Below are 16031 nucleotides of genomic sequence, written 5' to 3'. Positions count from 1 at the left end.
GGTATGTGTTTTACACAATGCTAAGGAGGAGGAACATCAGCAATGACCTTAAAGAAGAAAAGAAATCCAAGAGCTACTCCTCAGGCTCTCTTTTTCATAAAAATGAACATGGCAGCATGGTTCAGGCTCACAAAGTGGAATCTGAACAAACCACAAGACGACGTGACCATTATCCTTCAGAAAGACAACAGCGCCACATATTTGCAAAAGTTAAACATAGCACTTCAACACAACCACCTCATGACAATTGTCAAGCCCGGTGGTGGAGAGGTTACAATTTGGGCTCTATTTCCAGCGACAGGACCCGGGCACCTTGCTGTCAGAGACAATCAAACTCCTTTGTATGCCAAAGTATTCAATAGTAAGATATGAAACCATCTTTCTGGCCAACAGTTAAAGCTTGGACCAAATTGTTTCATGAAATAACACCAGCTAGTCTATAACAGAATGGCCAAAAAAGAAGAGTCTGGTGTTGCAGTGGTCCAAACTCCAGACATCAGCTCAATTAAAACACTGTGGCAGGATCTTAGCAGAGCTCTGCATGAACAAATACCTGCAAACTGAAGCAATACTGAAAAGAGAAGGAGCCAAGATTCCTCCACAGGAATGTGAGAGACTGAATAAGTCCTCAAGAAAACATTATTTCAAGTTATTGCTACTAAAGGTGGGTCTACAACCTACTGAAAGATGCAGTGTAAGATTTCATAGCCCTATGAGAACCCCCCTTTTCAGAATCCAACTGTATCTTTTAAATGGCTGTGAGACTGACACCCACTACACCCTTTATACACTTTTCTCAGACAGGCATGAACATTTTCAAACTTTTCTCTCTTGTTTAAACACTCAAAGTTCAAACCTTCGTAGAAAAAGAAATCCCGTATTATGGGATTAAACCAAAGGCACCCGCAGGTGCCTTTCACAGTGCAAAATGTTGATGTGTTTGTCGGGGAGAAAACTTACAAACATACAGTACAGCGCTTCAGAGTTTTTTTTTATGACACCGCACGAGGAGATTGATTGACAATGGTCTACAGCCAATCAGAGCGCAGAATACAATGCGCTGTTTAAAAAAAAAGCATGCAAAAGGTGAACCGCGTTATTTGCATGTAATTGTGGGAAAATTCCATGAGATTACATTATTTTTACGGTAACTCACCGTACTCATGGAAACAGCTGTAAAATACAGCAAATGTAACAATTGGTGATGTTACTGAGATTATATTCACACACACATTCACACACTGGTGATGGCAGCTACATTGTAGCCACAGCCACCCTGGGGCGCACTGACAGAGGCGAGGCTGCCGGACACTGGCGCCACCGGGCCCTCTGACCACCACCAGTAGGCAACGGGTGAAGTGTCTTGCCCAAGGACACAACGACCGAGACTGCCCAAGCCGGGGCTCGAACCAGCAACCTTCCGATTACAAGGCGAACTCCCAACTCTTGAGCCACGATCACAATTTTTAACAGCCACACTAAAATTTAATTCCTTGAACTGAATGGAACCTCATATATTAATAAATGTATTTGTTTGTTCAAACAATGTGAAACATTATTAATACTATTAATTAATAGTATACTTGTAAGGTTAGTATTGTGATAGAGTCGAGTATATTTTAACTATACTCTTGTAGACATTATGACATTATGCTAGTGTAACGTGAGGGTTCACTAGATGGTTTGGAATCTCTCTGAATAATTAGGAACAGCAAGACGGAGACGGATAACTTTTTAGCAGCCTCTTTACTTTTAGCACACGGCAACAACAACCCACACTTCCTGTGTGCCGCCCTCATGAATACTTCACTGGCCTCTCAGAAGCCAGGAAATCTTACTCAGATCAAAACAGGGAAAACAACCAGGTAGATATAACACATACTTATTACTGGTTTGAACATGCATGTCTAAACATTCAAACATGTAAACATGTAAATATCAAAACACGTAACCACCAAATAGCTACATAACTAGCTTTATAACCTTTGTAAACACCTCTTTGTATATCAAATTAGATTTAAATTTACTTCTACACTTTACACTAGTACAATATGGTGAACAAAAAGTACATCTAAAAGTTAATTTCAAGAATACTGTTATGTACTAAAACGGGAGCCAATATAGTCCCAAGAAGCATTATTAGAATACGTACTAGGTAAGGTATACTTGGGGAATATGATTGAAGTATACTTATTTTTTGTATGGCCAGCAACAAAAACTAATGGCTACATTTAGAGTAATGTTTAAAAATGGCTTCATTTAGCAGGGTGTTCCTTTTTTTCTCTTCTTATTCTTTCTTATACTGGACCTTCATTTGTTTTGTATAAGGTGGTACTTTTTAAGACTCAAATAAAGCTGCAAAGCAGGAGAACAACATGGCCATCAACTATTCTGTGCTACAGATCCAGTTCGCTGCAGCACAGAGTAATGATGAGACCGTTAACATGTGCAACTTAGAAGTAGTCAGAGGTAACTGGATGTTCAATCAGGTTAAATGCAAGGTTGATTGGATTATATCTGAAGATCATATGCTATTCGTGATAACTCTGCTAGACTCCAAATTGCTCATCCATGCGGGAGTATCTCAAAATTAAATGAAACCACTTAACACTTTTTCCCTAAAACGGACTGGCATGGGACACATTAAAGTTTGATCGGAACCTGCTAATCAGTCTGAAGGTAAGTGTTTTTTTCACTTATTCGAGAGAAGTCCGAAATGCGTTCTTATTACTGTTTGTTTTGACTTTTAAGCTACCAGGATATTTTCATTCAAATGCTAAGTCAAAATGTCAATATCTATGAATGTGGAGACTCAAAAGACTAGTTTGGTAATAGTTGCCGATGGATTTATGAGACTTGATAGAAACTTGGACGTTTCCAGCAGGTGAATCGGTGAACTAGGTTGCGCCCAAATGCTTAAAGCTGTTAGCTGGTCAGTGTTTTCAGGTGTGCTTGTACTACCTGTATGGTGCGGAGTGCTGACTAAGTCATGTTAAACCCATTAAAGCGTCGAGCTCAAATATCTTTTCATTTTTCTGCACTGTTCTCTTGTCGGCACACATTTTCTGTTTATTGAAGCCTTTTGTGAATAATTTTGATCATGTAAAAACTGGGAATTGGTCCCTATTGACAATACTCTTATTTTTTGCATTGCATATGTCACTTAGGAAAGGTAATTGGTCACTGAACTTTTTGCAACTATGTGTATTTCTAAATTTTGTGGCTTCAGTGCACGCAAATTTATATTGTTCAGTTTGCATGTTAAAAGCCTGCCAAGCACCCCAAGGCTGATTATGCTTGGTAAGAAGTCATTCATGAAATAGAGCTGATTAGACCATATTAAAATTTCTGTTTGGCACAGGAGCTTTTCGTGGACACAGGTATCCAGCCTCTGTTTTGTTAGCTCAAATTTCTGTAATTTCCTTTATAAACCAAGGTTGTTGGACATGTGTCTCAGTGAATCCAGCAAAGTAACAATATCAAATTTCACATTACATATTACTGATCAACATAGTAGTCTAGCTACACCAACAGCAGAAATACTGAAGTCAATACTGTAAAGTTTAACAGCAGCACAAACTATAACTCCAAAATAACCATACAGTTGATTCATCTCCGGTAATTTAACTGGGCTGACTCTTTGTTAGGTGTGTTTAATGTGCAAAATAATTCCCAATTATGTACAATTATAATATTTTAAAATGGACTTATGTACATAAGGCCATTAATAATTAACTGTACATAGCTATTTGCTTTATGACTATTTAGACAGTGTGAAGAAGTGAAGTATTGAAATTATTTTATGTTGCATAATGACAACATGTTGCCCCTGTACATTTAAGGACAAAGTTCAATGACCGCCACCTGCTGGATGGTGAGTGCAGAGGGCTGTGTAATTGTTGAGCTGGACAAAGAGAACATCTTTGCTGATGCAATGTCAGTCTTCTTTGGTTCATTCTATGTATTGAACCTGGAATACCAGGAGTCAGCGTGTGCAAGGTTTTTTGTAAGGATAAACCCTGATGAAGCGCCTTGAGGCGACTTTTGTTGTGATTTGGCGCTATATAAATAAAATTGAATTGAACTGAATTGAAGAGGGAACAAAATGTACCTCCAAGGTTGGGACAAGCAGAAGGACTGAAGCGAAAGGTTGTTCACATTAACCCTCATGTCACAACTTTCCTCCAGCGGCTTACTGAATTTGAGTGGAGAACTTCAAATTAGGTAACTGTTTTTGCCATTTTTAGTGAATTTCTTGTATAATTTAAGTGTCCAATGTGTTGTTACCCGTGTTTCCACAGATGATCCATGGCCCATGCTTTCTGGACATTTACACAAGACGAACAACAATGAAGACAAGCTCTCTTGCCATCTTGTAAGACGCTGTCTCTGTCCAATAGGTTTTTTTGAGTGCGACAGTTTTGATTTTTTTCCCTTCTTTTACCCGTTTGTTAAAAATTATTTCAGCTACTTACACTTTAATTGTCACATGTATTGGCTCACCCTACAAATCAATGAACTCAGTCCACAAAGCAAGATCAGGGTTCAGTGCAGGACAGTCAAGTTACTTCACACCACACACCCTTATCCATGTCCTTGTGGACCCTGTTTTGTGCATTGATTTGGTGGTGTGAGCCAGTATTTTGGACAAAAGGCAGAAGTGTGGGGCTTGATATTATATTCATTACAATTCAGTTTATTTGTATGGTGCCAACAAAATGAATGCCAAGGCACTTCACATTGTAGGTTTAAGACCCTACAAAATATAACTAAGAAAACCCAACACTTGAGCATATGTTGTCTGCCATGATATGGATATGACATAATATCGTTATTGTTTGTACAACCATCTGAGGAAATAATGTATTACATGGTTTAGTAAAAACAAGTGCTTCCTCAATGAAAATATGTTTTCAGTTCTTTTCAGTTTTTGATTTTGGAAATGTGTATTTCAGCAGGGAAAAATCAGAATTGAAATAAAGTGGTGCAAAGCACATGAATTATATTTTGTGTGTGTCTATCTATCTATCTATCTATCTATCTATCTATCTATCTATCTATCTATCTATCTATCCATCCATCCATCCATCCATCCATCCATTTTTTTGGAATCCTCCAGTCTCTTACAGTATGTTACTGTTAACTGAAATTACGGTAAATTACGACCTGTTAAACAGTAAATGACCGCCTGTTGGGACACGGTATCCTCTAGCAGAGATGAATATTTTTGGTACTGATGCGTGATAACGGTAAGTTACTGGTTAATATATTGCAGTTTATTACCTTGCAGCGGGCTTACAGTGACAAACCGTGAATAAACGGTAGTATACCAATGTCTTAATCACAGTATGATGTTACTTTGTTGACGTAATTTACGACATAACGACATAACAGTATCTCACTGGCGACAGTGACGCCGTGATGTCGTTATGTCGTAAAAAAGGCTACGGTGCGTTACCATAATTTGTCCAAGAGTATTATACCACACCAGCAAAAAACGGTATCATCCTGCAGAACGGAAAGCTACCGTAACACGGCGTCACGGTATGATGCTGGCAACAGTGACGCCAGTATGTTACCGTAAAGTGGCGATGAAAAGTCTAACAGTGTACTTTGTTACTTCCCACCTCTGGGCCACATAGTTTACTTAATGCAGCTTGTTTCCCAGCTGTTTCCATCACTTAAATGATAACTGATAAATAAACAATGATGATAATTGTCAAATGTTAAGTGCATGATTTGCAGACATTTTAATAACTTTTATTAAACTCAGCACAGTCTCATCCATCACCAACACAAATGATCAAGCCAAATGTCACACTGACTGACAGTCAATTGCTTTACATCCCTAGAGCACTGAGTACGTACCTGATCTGTTCACAGTACATGATGAACTCTGTCCTTTGAGCACTGGTATGTGACTGAGGCTAAAGCTGAATTAGTTAATAAATCTTCACGATTAAAATGTCAGTTGTTACACGATGTTGTTGCAGGTTGCGGTATCGGAGTGTTGTGTGTTTCTATGGCTGACCTGGTAGTGAGAACGGGTTGCAACTCCACAATATGTCTGTGACTTTTTCCTCCTGCCTTGATTTCATTACATATGTATGATCAGATAATTTGTCTGCAGCACTCCTATCATGGTTGAGGCCACATTCAAAACATTGAGCCAACTTAAATGTTGAGTCACTTGGGAAACATCTCCCCAAGTTAACAAGACTTGCTCTGGGAAAACTGTGAAACTTATTGAAATACAGTTAAAAGTCCAAAGTTTATGCTGCTCACTTTTCCTAAAGATATCACGTGGGGCAGAGTCTTAACCTTCCTCTCGTGTTAGCTTTCTGTTATCATCTCTTATGTTAGCGGGTCGGTTTTGACCCGTGAATTAAATCAGCTATAAAATATACTAAAAACAATAAGTTATCATCCAATTTGTTTCTCATCTCTTGGTTACCTTGTTAGGCTTCCTTATTCATGAAAATGTTGGTTTTAATACTTTTGGTGTGGGCCTCTGGGTCTTTTTTTGTCACTATACCCCTCGATTTCAATTAAAAAAAAATTGTAAAATTAACCTCAAGAGAATCATATTAATAAATAAAAGGTTTCTGTGTTACCTGAGTATTACTGAGGGGTATAGGACACATCTCTTAAATAAATCTGTTTTATTGATTTTTTTCATTTTAAGATTAATAACTAAAATGACATCTATGGTGTTACGGGTCAATTTCGACCCATAGACATTTACATCAAGAAAAGACAAAAAAAGTTTTTTTTTTCAGCAGTAGACCTTTAATATAAACTGAAAAAAAGAAAAAGTCCTCTCCTCCTTTGTTTTGGTTATAGCCGTGGGTAATTGTGGGCTTTTTATCACTTCCCAATGATACAGCTTCACCTCAGTTTCCTTTGTGAAGTTCTTGTCCGAGGTCATATCTGGTAAAAAATAAAATAAAATAAAATATCACAGCTGATATTGTGATCCTGCAGTCCAGTGGTCATATGGAGGACCACACATTTTCATTGTTTCTTCTCAGGGGTGCCACTCGCAGCTTTGACTGTGAAAATCTGTACATTCCAGGCATAGTTGGTTTTTGCATCACAGGCTTCCCAGATTTTTCTGCCGTTTTTCCCTTGCTTACTGGGTATATATTGCCGGAAGGGGCATTTTCCTCAAAAAGTGGACAAGACATTCATCCACTGTCACTGGCCCTGGGATGAACATCAGTGGAAGAAGCTGCACCCATCTCTCCCAGACATCCCTGATGGGAGCAAGTTTGTCAGACCTCGGTCTGGTCTCTCTGTTGTCAAATCTGAGGACTCTTGAATCAAAATGATATCAAATGTGTGAAGTGACATCGTTGCCCAGAAAATGTTTCTGCCTGTCGATGCATCCCATAGACGATCAGTGGCCTCATTGCAGCATCTGTACACTCCAGCAAGAACAATGAAAGCATCCAGGTATTCCTCATCATGTCGCCATGGACTTTTTTTCCTTCAAGGTTTATCATAGTAATGATGATTCTTTCTAGTGACAATGGCATAAATATCTCAAAACATCTCTTGATGTCACTGACTTTGGTCAGAGCAAACCTTGTGATTCCAGGGGTAATTTTGATGACATTTGCAGCAGCTGCCCTGCCATGTACATCATGAGGTACTGAGCTCCAAAAGATCTTACCATTTTTGGACTTGAATCTTTCAGCAGGAGTAGCTTCAGCACCAGCGACCTCCACCTCTGATCAGATGTGTCTGTGTCTTCTGGATGATAGTCCACATTGTCTTCCTCCTTAGAAACCTGCCCATCTGAATCGCTATGCTGCTCTGTGTCCTCTCCTTCATTTTCACCAAAAATATGATCCAGAACTTAGCTCACTGTGAATCTTCTTCTCATTTTTTGTATGCTGCAAATTGTAAATGTGCACTCTGGAAGTCAAATGGCCACTCAAATAGTGAATTCACCTCACATGCCCGTGTTTATTTTGTTTTGTTTTTGTGCAGGTATACTGCAAAAAACATGCAAAATAAGAATCCCCTAAAGCTCATATGATTAGGAGAGGCGCTTGCTGTAAGTGTTTTAGCTGACAGTGCACTTATGATTTCAGTTTTGGCTTTAATTATTGCTTTATACTCATAATATTATACCTGGGTCGAAACCGACCCTAACAACACAAAGGTCATAATTTCAACTAGGGCATTTTATAATTTAGTGAAAATAATTTTTTTTATTTTATTTTGTAGAAATAGAGGTTCCTGACAAAGTCAAAAAGCCTTGATACAATAAACAAATGTATGTGATTTTTTTATGCATTTGAAATTTAAAATGGGTCGGTGCCGACCCTAACACGAGAGGAGGGTTAAACAAGTGTAATAAAGGCGCTTAGGAGGCCATAGCAGTGTGTCTTAAATGCAATAACTGATTATCAAACCTTCAAATATCACAGAGGGTTTTATGTGTTTCTGTTCTAACTCTAACTTCTAAACTTTTTTCATTAACTTTGAGTGTCAAGTTAACCTGAAAGGACACGTGCGCGCACCGTCTGGAATAATTTATCTTACAGTTCAATAGGCTACCTGGAGGTGATGACACCGCCTTCCCAATGATCTACAAAACACTGCCTGATAAACGCTTTAGCTTTATTTCAGTTTTGCTCCGACTGATAAAATGTCCGGGGATGCTCACTTGCTCGTGGCAGCAGACTATGTGGTGTTTGCTGTCGTTCTGCTCCTGTCTGCTGCTGTTGGTTTTTATTACGCCTGGAGAAGCAGGAAACAAGGAACCTCCAGGGACTTTTTAACTGGGGGCCGAAAACTCAATGCCCTGGCTGTCTCCATGTCCCTCACTGCCAGCTACATGTCATCCGTCACTGTGCTCTCCAACCCAGCCGAGGTAACGTGTCGGGACTGTCCTGGATCTGCACTCAGCTTCCTCAGCGCACAAACATTTATTCAGAGTTTAAATTAGAATTTTATAAAATGCGTAAAACTGTGATTTCTGTGCATTAGAAGACGGCTGGAGTCAGCTAACCGAGCATTACTTTGAGTGCACCGCTTTCAATTTCAAACAAATCAAATAACGAATTTAAAGTTTTCGTGTTACTCACCAGAGTTCAGCACTGTTCATATGTTGCTCCAAAGCTCGTTCAGTATCAGCAGCATCAGCGTTTCAAATGATCTCCGGCAAAGTTTCACCAGCCAACCAGCTGTTTTGCTATTTTGTGTTTCCATAAATCTTTTTCAACCTGTCCGTAGGTGTATCGCTACGGAGCCATATTTGGCTATTTAAGTATTTCCTATGTAATAGCAGTGGTGTACACATCCGAGGTCTTTCTCCCAGTTTTCTACAGACTGGCCATCAACAGCACATATGAGGTAACTGCGGTTTTGTTTTCAACATTATTTTTGCTATATTTTAAACTGTTGGCTGGGCTACACCTGTCAGTAAGTGTACAAAGTACTAGCTTTGAATTGGAGGGAGTGAGGGGAACTAGGAGTTTCATGTATCAGTATCAATATGCGTCTTTTCTCTGTCTGGTCTCTGCCAAGTATCTGGAGCTGCGTTTCAGCAGAGCCACTCGTCTCCTGGGAATGCTGATCTTCTTTTTTAACGCAGTAAGAAGCCAGTGGTTCAATCTTTGTAGTGCTTTGACTTCTGCACATAAAACTACGTTGGTATCAGCAGAGACATGTTGTTGCTCTGACTTTCTAACTCTTTGCCACAGTTGCTCTACACTGGACTTGTAATTTATGCTCCAGCTCTGGCTTTGAACCAAGGTATGTCAGCTCCAGTTCACAGCAGTTAAGTTCGTGAAGGGATCTTGAACAAGAGTGTTTCCCCTGTTAATGAATTTCCCTTCTTTTTGCAGTGACTGGTATGAACCTGTGGGGTGGGATTATTTCGACAGCCACTGTTTGTACTTTGTATTGTGCACTGGTTAGTAAAACATTTATTACATACGACACACACACTGCAGTGCATCACATTGTCAGTCGAACCTCATCGAGCATCACTAAGCCAGGAACCTTAAGAGACCCCCACTTTCACATTCAGCAGAGATTAAATGAGAATATTTACATTTTCCTAAAATTCACGAGGTCCCCTTCCCATTTACCCTTTAAAACAAAATATCTCTCATTTAACATCACCTCTGATTTCTTGACTTTTTCATTTGGATGATTTAATTCAAATGATTTGTTTTGTTTCATGAAAAATATGTGCCCATTTTTAAAATTTGATGTTTTCACCTGCAATCACTAAGGGTCAAAAGTTGAAACCGTGATTGCATAATGTGTTGCGTCACCTGGTTTTTTTTTTCTAAAAGTCTGCAAACATTTGAAAGCTTAGAAACCAGTTGTTGTAGTTTACGGAGCACAGTGTTTTCTCATTCATGGGTAATCTAGGACTTCAGCTTTTCAACAGTCTCCACAAAAAATGTGACTCTTCAGACAGGACAAATTTTCACTTTGCTCCACTGCAGATTAAACAGAGGTATACAGCTGCCTGTGGATGCATTAGTTGTTAGTAATCTCTGGCACTTTTCCTTCGCCTGTCCATTGTCCTGTCCCCCCCTTATTAATGTACTTGTTACTGAAAAAAGTAACGTCGTTAGTGACGCCGTTATTCCCATCACTTGTGCTTTCTGAAAATGTTCTACTACAGAATACGGTCACATATTTCCACGTTATGCATTCTGTTCATTAATACAGCTTCCTAACCTTTTTGACAGAGATTTTTCTTGTTTTGTGGCGTTTGTTACAGGGTGGCCTGAAAGCTGTGGTGTGGACAGATGTTGTTCAGGTAGGGTTCTGGATCAAATAAAACGAAAAAAAAATACACAAATGCCTCCAAATAGTTGTGGTAGATGGCTGCCCCTTCCTGACGTTCACGTTTCTTCCTGTTAAAAGGAAATTTTTTGTTCACACTGCCATTTGATTGCTGGCGTTTTCTCTGGATTGTAGGGTCTTTATCTTACAATATAATGTCCTTTTGTTATGATTTGGAACCATATAAATATATTCCATATTCTATGTAAGTAAAACTGAATTAAATTGCAATCAAGTTTCAGTCTAATTTTATCGACACCACAACCACGTTTGAGTCATGTGTTGATTCTTTGCAGTATTCATGTAAATTAGCAAGAATTTGATAACTGGGACCAAAATCTGTCAACATAGTTACAGAATACAGATCTGCCAACCAAACAAATCTCTGATTTTTCTTCCAGATTGGAATAATGTTTGCAGGCTACATGTCTGTTATAATCAAAAGTGTGATCTTAAAAGGAGGAATCTCCACTATCTTGTCAGATGCCCAAGAAGGAGGAAGAATTAACTTTGTGGAGTGAGTATGTGTGTGTGTGTGTGTGTGTGTGTGTGTGTGTGTGTGTGTGTGTTATACTAAAATCATGCTTTCATTTTGTAATCCCAGCTTTGACATAAACCCTCTGAGAAGACACACTTTTTGGACACTAGTCATCGGAGGGACATTTGGTTGGAGTGCAGTTTATGGGACCTACCAACCTCAAGTTCAGAGATACAACTCCTGCAAGAGCATTAAACATGCCAGATTGTGAGTGATTCAAAGGAATGTATTCCTTCCTTCCTGTTTAGCTTGCAAAACTAATAATTAAAATAATAATAATTTAAAAAAAACACCAATAAACAACGATATATGACACGTCTATTTCCACATCTATGTAAATTCTGATTCAGCCATGAATAGCTATGATAAATGATGACATCATCAGCATACAGTGATAAGAAATATAATCTCGTTTGCTATGCTACACTGATTTTTGTTTGCATACGTCACTTTTTCGTGTTGTGTTTTTTCAGAGCTCTCTTCATCAACGTGTTAGGCCTAGTTTGCACCCTGACATCGTCAGTGATTTCAGGGCTGTGTCTTTATTCGTTCTATAAGAACTGTGACCCATGGAAAGCTGGACAAGTTTCATCACCTGATCAGGTCCATACACATAAACAAAGAAACCACAGGATGTTTGTTTTTATTCAAGTTATTTTATGATCTTAAAATAAAAATCTTTTTTCCCTTTACAGCTGTTGCCTTATTTGGTGATGGATATCTTGGCAGATCACCAAGGGCTTCCAGGACTATTTTTTGCTGCAGTATATAGTGCCTCTCTGAGGTTCATACAACATAATTTGATATATTTTTATTCATGTTGCATGTAACAGTTAAAGCTGTGCCACATTTGAAGTGTCAGTTATGTCCATTAGTCCAGAGTAAACATGGTTCATTTCTTCATGTTCAGCACAGTTTCTACTTCAATCAACGCAATGGCTGCAGTGACCACGGAGGACCTGATCAAACCACGCATTAAACTATCTGAGAAAAAGCTTCTCTTAATCTCCAAAGGGCTGAGTAAATAACAAGTTTCCTGTTGTTTGTTTATGATATACAGTGGGGCAAAAGAGTATTTAGTCAGCCACCAATTGTGCAAGAGAGGCCTGTAATTTTCATCATAGGTATATCTCAACTATGAGAGACAAAATGAGAAAACCTTGTGAAGATTTACAGAAAACGCTTGACCTCTGTCATTGCCAACAAATGGTATATAACAAAGTATTGAGATGAACTTTTGTTGTTGACCAAATACTTATTTTCCACCATAATTTGCAAATAAATTCTTTAAAAATCTATGATGAAAATTACAGTCCTCTCATGTTTTTAAGTGGGAGAACTTGCAAAATTGGTGGCTGACTAAATGCTTTTTTTTGCCCCAGTGTAAGCTGCATGTTATGTTAGATTAAACTAATCTCTGTTTTGTGGATGCGGCTGGTAGTCGATAAAAATGTCATTTTGTGATGTGATGTTTTTGCAGGTGTGTTTTTTGGAATTGTCTGCGTTGCTATGGCTGGACTGGCATCACTCATGGGACATATGATGCAGGTAGAGGGATCTGTTAATGCAGAGCTGTCAGTGTTTTCAGGCAAACACATTCAGGAACGTTGTTGTTGTTTATTAGAAAGCACCTCACCTCAGTAAATTCAACCATTTTTAAAGTGTTTTTTGAGCTGCAGGTCTCTTCAAACAGGCAGTGTCCATCATTGGTGGGGTCACTGGGGGTCCTTTACTCGGTCTGTTCAGTTTGGGTGTCCTCTGTCCATTTGTCAACTCCAAAGTAAGTCCATTCTCATTTTGGTATTTTCATTTGAAAATTTCTACCTCCAGGGATCTCAAAATCTGGCCAAAATCAGCCCTTGGTAGCATGAAAGAATCGACATTTGTATCATTGTTTCAACTGTATTGCATCAACCTGTCATCGTATAACATAGTGCAGGGAGCATTTTTTTCTTATACGGTATTTACAGTATAAAAAGCCACCCTTATTAATGTTCAATGTTTAAAAAATGTTAACGGCATGAAAAAAAATAACAATTACCAAATACCTTTAAAAACCAACTATAATCTTTATATTTTTTTATTTTTTTATTTTTGTTTGTTTGTTTTTACTGCATAGCTGTAAAACCCCATCAATTGACCCTGTTCAGTGGAACCAACTCGCAGGATTTTATAATTTGTTGAAATTGAGCTTTTTGAGCTTATTGTTAAGATTGGATCAGGTGCTGAGCCGTCTCTTGGTTGCGCGGCGTTGATGGGGGCTTGCTGGTTGAGCATTTCCAATTCCACTCTCTGTGGTTACACACCACTTTGTAACAAATCATTAGTTATTATTCATCATCTAGTTATAATCCATCTCTCTGGATTGTAGGGCCTTTACCTTACAATATAAAGTGCCTCCAACCAAGTTTTTGTTGTGATTTGGAACTGTATAAATGAACTCAGAAATCATCCGTTTTCGCTTACATAGTTCTGCTGTCAAACTGAAAATAATATTGAAAAATGAGCCTGAGCGTTGAGTGACACTCGACTCTGACAAACATTTTTGACTGTTGGTCTATGTAATATATATTTCATGAAGCTCCTTATATTTGTCCACAGGGAGGCCTATGGGGCCTCGTGGCAGGTTTGGCTGTAGCTGTGTCTGTGACCATTGGAGAATTGATATCCCCTTCTCCTCCTGAGATGACCCGACCTCTCTCGCTGAGCACTGAGGGTTGTAACTTTACTTCTGGTGGCAGTCTCAATTGGACTACCCCACTGCCAACAGAACCAAGTCTTTTTACCACAACCCCAGGACAGAATACTGATGACATGTAAGTGTGGTTCAGTCTGTGTTAGATCAATTAATATAATATTGCCTGGTGAGATGGGATGACCGAGCTTTCCTATAATATAAATAAAGGGCATATGAGAAAAAACAAATTTCTCTCACCACCAGACATGCGGTTCAGTGGCACTCTCCATCCTACCTTTACTTCTGTGTCATTGGAGGTTTAACAGCTATTATTGTTGGAATAATCATCAGTCTCTTGACAGGTAAGAAAAAAAGAAAAGATTTTGCCATTGGAACTGTGATATCATTTTCTTATTGTTTCTTCCACTTATCATTTCAGGGGGATTGAGGGAGACGGTGGACCCAAGACTTATGCTAATGAAAGAAGACACTCTTTCTTATCACCTGTTCAAACGTGTCAAAGATGGGGTACGTGCTGAAGAGCAAAGGTATCAAAAGCAACAGACTGAAGACAGGCGCTCAATTCTGCCTTGTACTTTTCCTTCCTTAGGTCATGGGAGGAACAGACAATGTTGGTCTGCCAAACAAGGAGGATGGAATCAATAAACCTGCACATGGGAAAATTGACAACGATATCCGTGTCTCATCTTTTTAACGACCGATACAGCTGAAGACAGAGCTGCTGCAATGCTCAAATCCAGGATTGTAATCACCTTACTTCATAAGAAATGAGACCAAAGGAACTGAGTTGTCAGCGAGACAATCGTGCTTTTATTTTTCCAGTGATTCAGCAAAAAGTAGAAAGCACTTCTCTCAAATATCTACTTGTGTACAATGATGATTTCTGTCTGTATTGTTTAGATTAACACGTTATTAATAAAAAGCCACATGATAAACATTTCAATTCAATTCAATTTTATTTATACAGCGCCAAATCACAGCAACAGTCACCTCAAGGTGCTTTATATTGTAAGGTAGACCCTACAATAATACATACAGAGAAAAACCCAACAGTCATATGACCCCCTATGAGCAAGCGCTTTGGCAACAGTGGGAAGGAAAAACTCCCTTTTAACAGGAAGAAACCTCCAGCAGAACCAGGCTCAGGGAGGGGCGGGGCCATCTGCTGCGACCGGTTGGGGTGAGAGAAGGAAGACAGGATAAAAGACATGCTGTGGAAGGAATAGTCGAAATAGTTCAAACATAAGTGTTCCTCTCTTTCTGGAATGTTTGAATTTCTCTGACCAGGAGGGCAACGCAGACTTGTCTGAAACATCCACAGGATACAATCCACACAAACAGGCAATGAATACATTCAAGGTAGTTTTGATGCTATTTATTATGAGTCATAAAGTTTTTTTAGCTTCGGTTTATTAACTCAAATGTCACAAGACGACGTGACCATTGTCCTTCAGAAACACAGCAGCTCCGCATTTTGCAAAAAGTGAAACATAGCACTTCAACACAACCACCTCATGACAATTGTCAAGCCCAGTGGTCATGATTTGGGCTCGTTTTCCAGCTACAGGACCCGGGCACCTTGCATTCAGAGTCACAATGAACTCCTCTGTATACCAAAGCATTTTAGAGTAAGATATGAAACCTTCTGTGTGCCCGGCAGTTAAAGCTTGGACCAAATTGGATCATGAAATAACACCAGCTAATCTATAACAGAATGGCCTAAAAAGAAGAGACAGGTGTTGCAATGGTCCAGTCAAGGTCTAGACATCAGCTCAATTAAAACACTGCAGCAGGATCTTAGCAGAGCGCTGCATGAACAAATACCTGCAAACCTCAATAAACCGAAGCAACACTGAAAAGAGAAGGAGCCAAGATTCCTCCACAGGAATGTGAGAGACTGAATAAGTCCTCAAGAAAACATTATTTCAAGCTATTGGTGCTAAAGGTGGGTCTACAACCCATTGAATCATGCCAAGT

General features: G+C 39.1%; 1 protein-coding gene across 6 annotated transcripts; it reads left to right on the top strand.

The window, feature by feature from the left end:
* The first annotated feature begins 8229 nt into the window (after window positions 1–8229).
* LOC309693024 (sodium-coupled monocarboxylate transporter 1-like) lies at window positions 8230–16031 on the top strand. Of its 6 annotated transcripts, XM_082512002.1 has the most exons (17): window positions 8232–8884; window positions 9247–9366; window positions 9541–9606; window positions 9717–9768; window positions 9861–9928; window positions 10754–10792; window positions 11220–11335; window positions 11423–11563; window positions 11830–11959; window positions 12052–12140; window positions 12267–12376; window positions 12837–12904; window positions 13050–13136; window positions 13958–14172; window positions 14298–14395; window positions 14473–14561; window positions 14644–16031. In XM_082512002.1, exons 1-17 carry the CDS (start codon window positions 8660–8662, stop codon window positions 14746–14748), a joined length of 1818 nt encoding a protein of 605 aa, XP_082368128.1. In that variant the 5' UTR covers window positions 8232–8659; the 3' UTR covers window positions 14749–16031. The 6 variants fall into 6 exon arrangements, with proteins under 6 accessions (XP_082368131.1, XP_082368132.1, XP_082368130.1 ...); XM_082512001.1 differs by having other exon boundaries at window positions 8231–8884; window positions 9247–9606; XM_082512003.1 differs by lacking the exon at window positions 9247–9366.

The sequence above is a fragment of the Aulonocara stuartgranti genome (assembly GCF_965226115.1).
Source record: "Aulonocara stuartgranti genome assembly, chromosome: 17".
Classification (NCBI taxonomy): Eukaryota; Metazoa; Chordata; class Actinopteri; order Cichliformes; family Cichlidae; genus Aulonocara; species Aulonocara stuartgranti.
The sequence above is the reverse complement of the archived record's forward strand: the minus strand, read 5'-3'. Positions and strand labels throughout refer to the sequence as shown.